Source organism: Triticum urartu, chromosome 1A (assembly GCF_056163025.1).
Source record: "Triticum urartu cultivar PI428250 chromosome 1A, HENAU_Tu73, whole genome shotgun sequence".
NCBI classification, from domain to species: domain Eukaryota; kingdom Viridiplantae; phylum Streptophyta; class Magnoliopsida; order Poales; family Poaceae; genus Triticum; species Triticum urartu.
The window spans coordinates 533,053,622-533,065,239 of record NC_141873.1 but is presented as its reverse complement, the minus strand read 5'-3'; the positions used below and the strand labels follow the sequence as shown (position 1 = coordinate 533,065,239).

Here is an 11,618-nt window from a genome sequence, read left to right as displayed (position 1 = left end):
TCACTGCTATGGTGTTGTGACGACAATCTGTTCAAGTGCAACCTTTAGTTTGCCAGGAACTCGGACAAAGAAAACAAGAAGTCGTGAGGCTTAGACTTCAACCCAGGTCCCTCTGCTCCTCGTGCCGATGGCTCACACGAAGCTGAACCCAATCTTGTTGGGCCCTTCTACAACCTGGAAGGTCTCATCACTCATATTATGGTTCAAGGGGCAGTCATGGATCAACCTGCAGACGATGCTGAATCTGATGATGCGCCTGCACCACCGAAGCCAAAGAAGCTGAAAAGGCCTAAAGCTTCAAAGCCTGCCCCTGCACCAAAGGTCTCATGGGCGAAGCCTCTAGCCACTGCACCTCCTGAACTCAGTGTGCAGTTTGAAGATTTGTCACGCATCTCCAAGCCTCCAAAGTGAAGATGCCCTTGCAACCCACTAGCCAAGCACTGACCGCTACTGCTATTCTGCGCAATGACGCCATTGATCTGTCCAACGACGACGATCTTGGCGATGATGCTCTTGAGCAGTTGATCAAGAGCAAGCAAGAGGCAGAAATCTTCAATGACCTTCCTCTCTTTGATGTTGAATCATCAACACATTCATTGATGAGTGGTTTGACAGTCCAAATGTCAGCTTTGATGATCTTCAGCTTCCCATTGGCCTCAGCGTCGCCTTCCATGGAGCCATTGCTGCTAAGCTGGCTCTAGCTCAGAAGATTGTTGAACTGAAGCATAAGATAGATTATGAAAAGGCTCAGTTCAAGAAGCACATGGCCAAGCTCAATGTTGAAGACATTCAGAACTTCCAGACTATGATGCATGAGCTTAAGGAAGCATTCCGAACCAAACGCGAAGAAGCCAAAGGTTCTCATGAGCGCATGAAGGATCTTGCTGCTAAATGTGTCCAAGGATACAATGAGGCTGAAAAGCGCAAGGCCTTGGGGCGACCAGGAATCGACCCCAGAATGGCAGCCAAGAAGAAGAAGAAGCCAGATGTGGCAGAACCCGAAGCACCAAGGCAGGAAGTACATCCAATTGTCTTCCCAGCCAGTATGACAGGCTCGAAGCCTAAGGTCCCCACAGTGGCTTCAGAACTGAAGAAAACAAGGGCTGCTGAAGCTGAAGCCAGAAAGCGCAAAACCAAGGGCACCACTGATGATGCTCCTCCAACTAAGAAACACAAAACCAAGAAGAGAGATCGGGCTGCTCCCACAGAGCCCCTTGAGGTCGAGCCAATCTCAGTGGCTCGTCCTACGTCTGAAAATCAAGAATGTCAAGTGGTAATTCATGAGCCTGCTTCTCTAGAGGCTCCTGAAGTTGAAGACAATCCAGCTGTTGACCCCACCGCAGCTGAAGACATTGGTCCTGACGACAATGTTGAAGATGATGAAGTCCTTCCTCAGATCGAGCACCAATTGATATCATCGCCTGTGCTCACGCACAGGGAACTCATCAGTATTGGTCGTCCTCTGACGCCAACTGCTCAGGATGCATCGTGGGCTGATCACCCACAACGACAAGACACTCCAAACTCTCCCCAATCGCAAGCTACCCCACCAGTGCAAGATGATGATGACTTTGAGGCCCAGCGCACTCCATCTCCACAAGTGTCGCCAGCATTACGCAAGCTTCGCAAAGGACCAAAGCCCCAAGTCACTCCCACTATGCACGTGTCTGAGTCCGAAGCCAAAATGGCTGAAGATATTCCGGTTGCATCAGTCGATGAAGAAGAAGCACCAAGAGTTGAAAGAGTTGCTACACCCCCGTCCCATCAAGATGTTGTTCTCGAGGAGAACGTGTCCGACCCTCCAGCTTCTGAAGTGGAGGTTAACAACCCTAAGGCGGCCACCAACATCACCGCTGAAGCCAATGACGTCGTCATGGCTGAAGCTAATACGGTGCCTGAAGCTACTGCTGTGCCAGAAGTCCAAGCATCTGAAGCCACTGCAGCACCCGAAGTCAATGCTGAAGCACCTGAGGTACAAGCACCTGAAACCAATGTGGCCCCTGAAGCCCATGAAGACAATGCCAATGCTCCTGTTCCCCCTCCAAGACCTCATACCATTGAGCTGGCATTTCATCGTGGTCAGCCTGTTATGGTCCGCTGGTCCGTTCTGGTTCCTCCACCTGCTGCGGGTCCACAATTTGAGTATCATGTCAAGCACAGACCTCAAGTCCAAAAGCCCAAGCCAAGACTTCCACGATTCCCAGGCACTGCCACTTCACCTGGGGTCTTCAATGTGAATGGCTTCGTGGCACATAACACCTTCTTCAACAGCTCCAAGAACCCTTATACCAGACCTCGCATTTCATCAGATCGGTTCTGGAGCTATCAGCAGTACAACTACTATTCCTGCGTCTTATACAATCAAGAGCGCATATTTCCACATATGCGCCTCGACTCTGAAGCTATAGTTGGCCTGCCCTGCCTTGAAGAAGTATTGGATTGCTTCAGAGATGCTGGACTATTGCAGTTTGTCACAGATAAGGAACACCGAAATGAAGAGCTTCTGCTACAGTTCTATGCAACTCTTCACATTCGAGGCTACAACAGGGATCCAAGGACTTGGGTCCTTGAGTGGATAACATGCAATGTCCATCATGAACCTAAAGCTCTTGATATCATTGAGCTCACAGGCCTGCCCACTCCCGATGAATACTATGAACTAGGTTGTCAACAACACCAAAATGCCTTGGAAAGCATCTTTCAGGAGCCAGAACCCAACATGAGTCAAATGCTGAGCATGATGAAGCCTCTGCCTCACGACGCTGAATACCTATCTGAGTTCTTTGTTGAAGACCTAGAGTACCTGCCTCGCACCATTTACCATATCATCAGGAAGACTCTATGGCCTGTCAAAGGACATTCATCTGCAGCGAAGCTTGAAGGAGCAATGAAGACTTTGGTTTTCTATATCTTTAATGGCATCAGCTTCAATGCTCAAGACTTCTTCATCAGGCAGTTGGCTGCATCCGGCTCCAACATTTTTGGGTTGAAATTCTATGCTCCACGGGTCATGCGTCTTATCAAGCGTCACTCCGCCTTCAACTATCAGCCGTCTGCGCGCAATCATCTCATATTATTGCCAGAGTTTGATCTGTCAGTTGAAGCTATTTACCCAGAGCTGGCTAAGGATCCCATTTATCATCACAATGTTGATCACCAAAGCTTCACCCAGCCTATTGAAGGAGTTCCAACAGTTTCTCGTGTTTATCCTCTTGCTGGTAATACACGTGCCCCTGGCGCTCAAACTGACGCCATTGGTAGCACCATTGCGCAAAGGCCTCGAAGGCGATCTCGTGTCCTAAATGACCGAGAGCTTCTCGTCGCGCTGCATCGGAAACAGGACAAACATCACGACTGGCTTAAGCGTCAGATGCAAAGTCTCTTGGTGGATGTCAACCGCATTCGCAATCTTGCCACCAAGAATTCCTTTGTCACTCATGAAACCTGTCGGAGGTCGTGGAAGAGTTTGACCTTACTTAGTGCTGAAGCTGATCTGCAAGACGATGGCTTCACCGAACGGTTCAAGTTTGACTCAACTCCTCCCAGAAATGCTCACTTGCGTCGGACTCCCTCACTTGAAGACTCTGACTACTCGTCCTCAGCTGCGACAGTGAATGCCAGAGTCATCGATAACCAAGATGATGCAACTTCACCTCCTCCAACTACAGCGCGTGTCGACACTGCACCAAGTTCTTCTGCACCACCGAACCTCAACAACGACCCTGCTGCCTCACCTGCACCTCATGGGAACGAGTAGGCGCTCTATGTCTTCAAACCTTTTTGGTCCTTACTGACAAAAGGGGGAGAATCATATGAGTTGATAGTCTTCAAGCGGGTCCATATGGGTGGTTAGGGCTTTACTTTTTGCTACTTTTGCCAAGTGCTTACAACTCTCGTTTTTGATACATTTGGTTCTTTGAGTTGTAACACTTAAACTCGATGGTCGTCTGCTACTTATTTGCTATTCTGTGATGCGATGATAAATTCCGCATGTGCGATGATAACTTCCGCACTTAGATCATTTTGCAGACGTCCATTTTCCATTATGCATGTCATTATCTTCGTTACATCATATCATGCATGATGAATTGTCATCATAGGTTGAAGAGGATCTCCACAAGTACAACCTGCCATGTGCTTTTGCGTTCCAAGAGCAAATTGCTTATATGCACATCTTCAGGGGGAGCCTTTACAACTTATGAAGACAATACCCTATCCTTTACAATTTCACATATTTTATTTCCCGTTGAAAACTTCAACCAGTTTGTCATCAATCACCAAAAAGGGGGAGATTGTAAGTGCATCTAGTGCCACCCCTAGTTGGTTTTGGAGTATTGACGACAAACCTGGTTGAGGGACTAATGTGTTTGTGAGAATTGCAGGATAACACAGGTAGAAGTCCCTCATTGATTCGGTTTTCCTACCAGAGATGACCCCTAAAAATGTATGAAGACATTGAAGTCAAAAGTGGTATGTGAAGACAGTCACATTGAAGACTATGACAAGAGAAGACATCGAGTGAAGACTATGGAGCGCGAAGACTTAGTTGTTTCGTCGTTCTTTTTCTTCTTTGTTGAGTCATAGGAACCACCGTACTGTTAAGTGGGGTCCAAGTGAACCAGTCAGAATGACTGAAGTGATGCTTAACCAAAAATCCTATGTCTTCGAGCGAAGACAATGAGAGCAAATCTTATCCAGAGCTGGATAAGTCAGCTTTGCTTGTAGCCCAAGTAAAGTTGCCGTGTGTGTTTGAAATCTGACCGTTGGAACACGTGTCAGTTCCTTAGTGACCCAGGGTCATTTTTGACAAATTAGGTCGGGTTGCCTAGTGGCTATAAATAGCCCACCCCCTACAACCATAAACGGTTGGCTGCTCAGAGTTAGTGTACGACTTTTGTCGTTTGAGAGCAACCCACCTCGAAGCCTTTGAGAGAGAATTCCTTGCGAGGATAAAGCCCTAAACACCCAAAGCCAAAGAGTGTTAGGCATCACTTAAGTCTTCCTGTCTGTGTGATCTGAAGACTTATTACACTTGAGGACTGTGAATCCTCCAGCCGGTTAGGCGTCACATTCTGAGCATCCAAGAGTCATTGTGGATCGCCGGTGAGCGAAGTCTGTGAAGGTTTGGAAGTCTACCTTCAAGACTTACCAAAGTGATTGGGCGAGGACTGGGTGTCCTTAGCTCAAGGGGAATAAGGTGAAGACACAGCCTTCTGAGTTGAATCTCAGCCTCCCTAACCAGACGTACAGTTGTCACAGCAACTGGAACTGGTACAACAAATCATTGTCTTCAACGAGTCACTGGTTTCATCCTTCCCATTCCTTTACTTACTGTTGGCTCTAGTGAAGTCATTGTATGATTGCATTATCTTTTGTCTTCACTGAGTGACCGCTTGTTCTGATTGGCTTCACACTATATTCCTACCTGATCAATACTGCCTAGCTGCTATTAGTCGTTGTGCTTTTACTTCATTGAATACTTGACTATGGCTTGCTTAGTGTAGTCTACCTTTCGCTGCATGATAATAGGTTTATTTCTATCGTTTGTCTTCAAAACTTCCATGTTTTGAAGACTTTCACAAAAATCGCCTATTCACCCCCCTCTAGTCGATCACTAGCACTTTCACCATAATATAAGATCGTTTTTTTACACTAGTGTGGTACCAAAAATGCTCTTATATTTTGGGACGGAGGAAGTAGCATTTATGGGGAGTAGAGATGAGTTACATTAGGCTTTGAGCTGAAGTCTAAATTATATGTTGTTGGGATGAAACCTAATATCCTATTTCTGTGGGCTTCAATATTGAAGTATTTAAGCTGCACCAAATTAATTCAATACTCCCTTTCTCCCATATAATATAGTGCACAATGATTTTCATGGAAGTCAAAAGTCGCAAAGTTTGACCAAGTTTATAGATAAATTTATCTATTTATATAATACTCTCTCGATTCACAAATATAAGATGTTCTAGCTTTTTTCAAAATCGGATGTATATAAAACATGTTTTAACGTGACTGTTCACTCATTTTTGTAAGTACTTCATATTGAAATATCCCAAACATGTTATACTCCTTCTGTTTTTGTATACAAGGTCACTTTGTATACCTGGCTGTGCCACACCACGTTGCACGGAGTGTAGCGCATTTTAGAACGGCGCTATGCCATAGCGCCTAGCCGTCGGGCGCTACACAAAAGAATTAGCTAGGTGAAATAGTTTTATAAACAGTTCGTTTTGTGAATATGTTACGCCTTCAGGTCATTTGTGTCAATTCAGCCGGAATAAGAAGCCGTGGAGAAGTGTGGGCTATTGCATTTTTTTATGGCAAGTCAACAATGTGGACGTGACGACAAAATGGGAGTGTCACAATTTTTTAATGAAAGTGTCACCATTTGGTCGGCGATCAAATGGGAGCCGGCTGCGCACCCGTAGCCCGACTCCTTTCCTTTTTTTCTTTCAGGTTTTTATTATGTTCTTTTTGCAGCACGTGTCTACATTTTCGCATGCACAATGTATATTTTTGGTATGCATTAGGGACATTTTTTATACACGCTTAATTTTTATGAAATACATGATTAACATTTTTTTAATGTCTACTTTCTTTCATACATGTTGTACAGTTTCCGTGTACATCAGCAACATTGTTTATGCATCTTTCACATTTTGAAATACATAATTAACAATTTTTTTCAAATATATGTTTTGATGTTTATATTTTCATGTATATATTTTACATTTTTCGTATACATCAGAAACCTTTTTCTATACATATTTAACATTTCTTAAATACATGATTAACATTTTTTTATATATGTCTAACGTCTACTTCTTTCATACTTGTTTTATATTTATCGTATACATCAGGAATACATCATTAACATTTTTAATAATGCCACGTACATTTTCTTGAAACACATGAACATTTTCGTGTTACAAATAATTTTTTCTTAACGACACAAACATATTTTTTGAATGACGACAACAACTTTTGTACACTGCGCTAACATTTTTCACAACCACATGTTTACTATTTTAATCAAATTTAAGTTTTAAAATATATGTATTTTTTAAATTTAATCGGGTACGTTTAATTAAATATTTTAAAATATTAAAGAAACATGCATGATGTCATCATGACATCAACCTGATGAAAGGTACTGGGTCATCCCTCGTATGCACGGCTAACTGGGCACAGTTATGTCTTGCAGCGAGCGGGACATAACTGTGCCCAGCTAGCCGTGCATACGATTTTTTTAAAGAAATGGCATATGTCCGATTGTATAGATAAAACCTTCAGGCAGAGTTCACACACATGACAACAACATAACAAAGTACCGCCCACCTGGGCCAACAAACACATAAGCAAACAAGAAGGCACACCGGCCCGATGAAGTTCACGACACACAGCCCAGCAACAACAATAAGAAAGAAAAAAGCGCGCAAGCCAACAACCTACAGCAACCGCGTCAGATACGCAATGATGATTAAGCTTGGGTGGCAGGATCTTGTTGAGTCAACAAGAAAGCAGAAGCCCGGTCCATGGAATTAAGCACCTCCGTTGCGTCCCGATCAATCTCTTTAGTCAATAATTTCCACAGCTGCAAGAAGATACACATTTTAAACAAACAATCAATCGATCTGTTAGGAAAGATTTGTTCGATAGTAAATTTGTTCCTAGTGGTCCACAAGGACCAGCAAATCATTGAGAACCCAAACCAGAACAACCTCTTGGTCTGGCCCTGCAACGCATACGACATAGAACGGAGTTCGGCAAAGGAGTTGGGGCCAAGAAACACCCAACCATGAACGAATATAGCACTAGGCCAACTTGGCAAGAACACACCCAAAGAAAATGTGATCAAAATTCTCAAAAGATGCACAAAGGGCGCACCGATCAGAACCAGACCCATTCCGTTTACAAATTTGATCAGCCGCACAAAACCAACCCCTAATAGCAGCTTGCCACATGAACATCTTTATCTTGGGGGGGGGGGGGGGGGGGGGTCTTAGCCTGCCAGATCGGTTTGAATTTGGAAGTGGGGCAGCCCAATGGCTACTAATGTACTACTAGATGGGTTGCACCACGCTCACTACCTCCTCGCTCGCTCAAATCGTCGTCATTCTATTGAAATCACTAATTAAGGACTATCCCTTGCAAAGGTCGCTCCCACCTTTTTTGGGGTGCACACAAATAAATCACATTATCCCAATACTCGAGGACCACTAAACACTAACTGAAATCAGTAATCATACTACCACATTGAAATTGAGCGCGTGGTTAGTGGTCCAAGACCGCCTCTCGACAGCCGACTGGCGGCAATGACATGGCCTCGCTAACCATGGAGCCTACACACTCTGCTCATCGCCACCGGAGGCCTTTGCAAACATCGCCACCGGGTGCCAATACTCGAGGACTATCTAGACCTCCACCCTTGCGCGCTACGACTTGACGTATCTCCCCCGGATGTGGTGCTCACGTCACCGATCGGTGGACCACCACATGCGTTGCATTGCCCCACGTAGACACACCAAGGCCACGACAGCTTGGTGCTTCTTGTGCTTTGGATGTTATGGCTTGAGGGCAATGCTAGACTCTTCGGAGCGGAGATGTGCACCGAGCAGTAGCTCGGCGTCAAAATTGCAAATGAGGGCCAACTATGGAGGATGGCAAGAGCTAAGGAGTTGGACGTAATCTGGAGATAGTTAGCTCGAAATCTTAGTCGTCCTGGGCTGGAGTTGTTGGCTGCCCGATCATCACCATCTCCCCAGCGGTTGTATTCTTGGTCGTGATCTACTGCCACAATCTGTACCTATGTACATTCCCCTTCTGTCTAATATATCGGCACGCAATGCTTTTGCGTGTGCGCAAAAAAATTTGACCCCCTACTTTTTTGTAACTAAGTAGCACCTAACCATAAGGATACTACATGTGGTTCCTAGCTATGCAATAGATAATTTTATATCACGATGAAGTGCACCAACTACACAACAACCACCATCATTGTGCACGACATTTGGTTCATCTTGTACAAATATCGAGAAGTTTCACCTAGCAAGCGCGTGTGTGTGGGTTGTGGGGAGTGAGTATATTGAGATCAGATGGTCTTATACTTCCAATCTGAATGTAATTGGTGTAAGAATATTTTATGTGGCCAATGTAAATTATAGTGAGATTTTAATTAAGAGTTCTAGTCTGATGGTTGCTAGAAATAATAGATTAAAATCTGGGTTTTAATCCCCTCTTTTCTCCCTCTGTTAATCTTCACAAATTAGAGTGTATGTGTGTACGTGTGGCAAAGTCACATGACTAGAGCATGTACGTGTGTTAGTGTTAGTCTATGGATTGGCTGGTTAGTTTAGCCAATCAAACTCCAGTGCATGGATCGGCAGCAGTTTTACTAGTGCACGTGCGTGTTGAGAGCATATGGAGCCACGCCCACAAGAAGGTCCCCCAAAAGATTTTTCGGTCGTCGACGTCAAAAAATCGGTCCAGTCGTATTTCCAAGGACCCAGTTTTCGTCGGATCGAGCCAAAATTGATGCCGGCGGACCCAACCCGAACCCGACGCGCTGGGGGTTGCTCGAGGGCATCGGGCGAATCGTTTTTGGCGCGAAGAGCCGCGGACCAGCCACGTCAGCGACTCGACTCCCTTCTCGCCGCTTCGTCGTCCTCATCGCCTCGTTTCCCGCGGCGAATCAATGCCAAAGCTGCGTGTTGCACGCGCTGCCGCGCCGGTTAGCCTCCATTGATGCCTCACGGGCGGCGCAGTGAAGGCCGGACGACGCGCGTCCCCTCGGCCGCCACGCCATCAAGCCATGCGTAACGCGCCGGCCAAGCCTACCACGCGGCGCTTCTACCTATATAAGCCGACCACCAGCGCGCCGGAGGCACGCACAGATACTCCACCGTCGACGCGCCCATTTCTCCCCCCTTCCTCCTCCCATCGTCTCCAGTTCAGAAGAATGGCCGAGCGCTTTCCAGGCGACGGCGCGGCGGCGAATGGCTTCGGGCGCCGCCATCTTCACGAGGACGAGACTCGCCTCCTTTTCGAGGCCGAGTACCCGGTCCCGCCGGACATGCGGGTGCCCGGGGCTTGGAGGATCAGCGTCGTCGGCGTGCCGGTGCCACCACCACCCACCGGGGCGGCACGGCGTGCGGATATCGCACGTATCCGCGCGTCCCTGTCGCGGGCGGCGAGGGAGGGGCCACGATACGTCCCCGACAGCCCGCTCTGGGAGCCCTATTTCCGCCGCCGTCACGTCGAGCAGCTCGAGGCCACCAACGGCGTTGTGCCCTCCGGCAGGCTCAACTCCGAGGACCGGCGCCGGTGGTGGGGCGTGCCCGGCCGCACGTTGGAGGCCGTCCTCGAGTACATCGAGGGCGGCAACACGCCGCGCCTCGAGTACCCCGCTCCCCCGTCCTTCTCACGCCGCCGTAGAAGCTCCTGGACGCCGAGGCGCATGGAGCGGCCCGGGGCGTCCTCCTCCTCGTTCGGCCGCTCGTCGGGCTCTCCCTGCCTCCGCCCCGTCAAGCCGGAGCCCCAGGACACGCCTGTCAGCGCGCGCACCTGCATCTCCGGCGTCCGCATCAGCGACTCCGCCCCTCCACTGGCCGCTTCGTCCTCGTCGAGCCCAAGCCGGAGCCCGGCCTCCCCGCGGAGTACGAGGAGATAGCCTGGCGCGGCTTCTCCGACGAGGACGCCCTGCAGTGGGCGCGGGATGACTACCTCCGCGACGAGATGGTCCGACAGCGCCGGGCCCTGGAGGAGATCGCCGCCCGCAAGCGTGGGCGCGAGGACAAGCACGGCATCGTGGTCCTCGACAGCGACGACGACGACGACGCCCCCGGACCGTCCAACCCGCCGCGCCAACCGGGGGAGGGATGCAGCAGGGACGGCGGCGGCGGAGACGACGACGGCGGCGGCGACTACACGCGGTTCTACCGCCTCCTCGGCATGTAGAACTGCAAAGGCGGGCGGCGAGCGGCGAGGTAGACGGCGAGGAGCGGCGATGGAGACGGCGGGGGCAGCTCGTGCTAGTTTTTTTTGTAAAATATGTTTAAATTTAAACAAACTCGCCGATGTTTGCGTTAAATTTGAGCCGTGTTTGCGCCGAAATTGACTTTTTTAAAAGAATGTGGGCGCCGCGACTAGGGACATCACACCCCCAATGCGCGGTTTAGCGCCGGTGCGTCTCAGAGAACGATTTGTAGCTCCTCCTGTGGGGTCAACGGCTAGAGATGCTCTAAGCGTGTGTCTGTCCAGCCGCTAGGCAATGGATGCATGCATGCGTATGGGAGAGACGCACCGCTTCGGCAAACAGCAAAGCGACGTGACTGCAGAAGGGACGCCGGCCGTCTCCATGCGACTATGTGGCAACCGCCCACGTCCGCTCGGAAAGACAATGGAAGTTTTACTAGTACTAGTAATCACAGCACGTGCATGTGCACGTGTACCCCATTAAGGATGCATATGCATTATCCATAAATATAGGTAGGCTGAAATTCTGCCTTCAACAAGCACAAGTTTAAGCTAGTTGGCTGCTCTGGCAAGTTGCAAAAGGATTATTTGTAAACCAACCGGGCAATTGCCCCTGATCCAATTCTCCATTGAATGGAAGG

The 11,618-nt window shown here is 48.3% G+C and overlaps 1 protein-coding gene across 1 annotated transcript; it reads left to right on the top strand.

The window, feature by feature from the left end:
- Positions 1–9,961: 9,961 nt before the first annotated feature.
- Positions 9,962–10,672, top strand: LOC147992301 (uncharacterized). The gene has a single exon (XM_087540154.1). The coding sequence runs from the start codon at positions 9,962–9,964 to the stop codon at positions 10,670–10,672; it is 711 nt and encodes a 236-aa protein (XP_087396280.1).
- Positions 10,673–11,618: the final 946 nt, after the last annotated feature.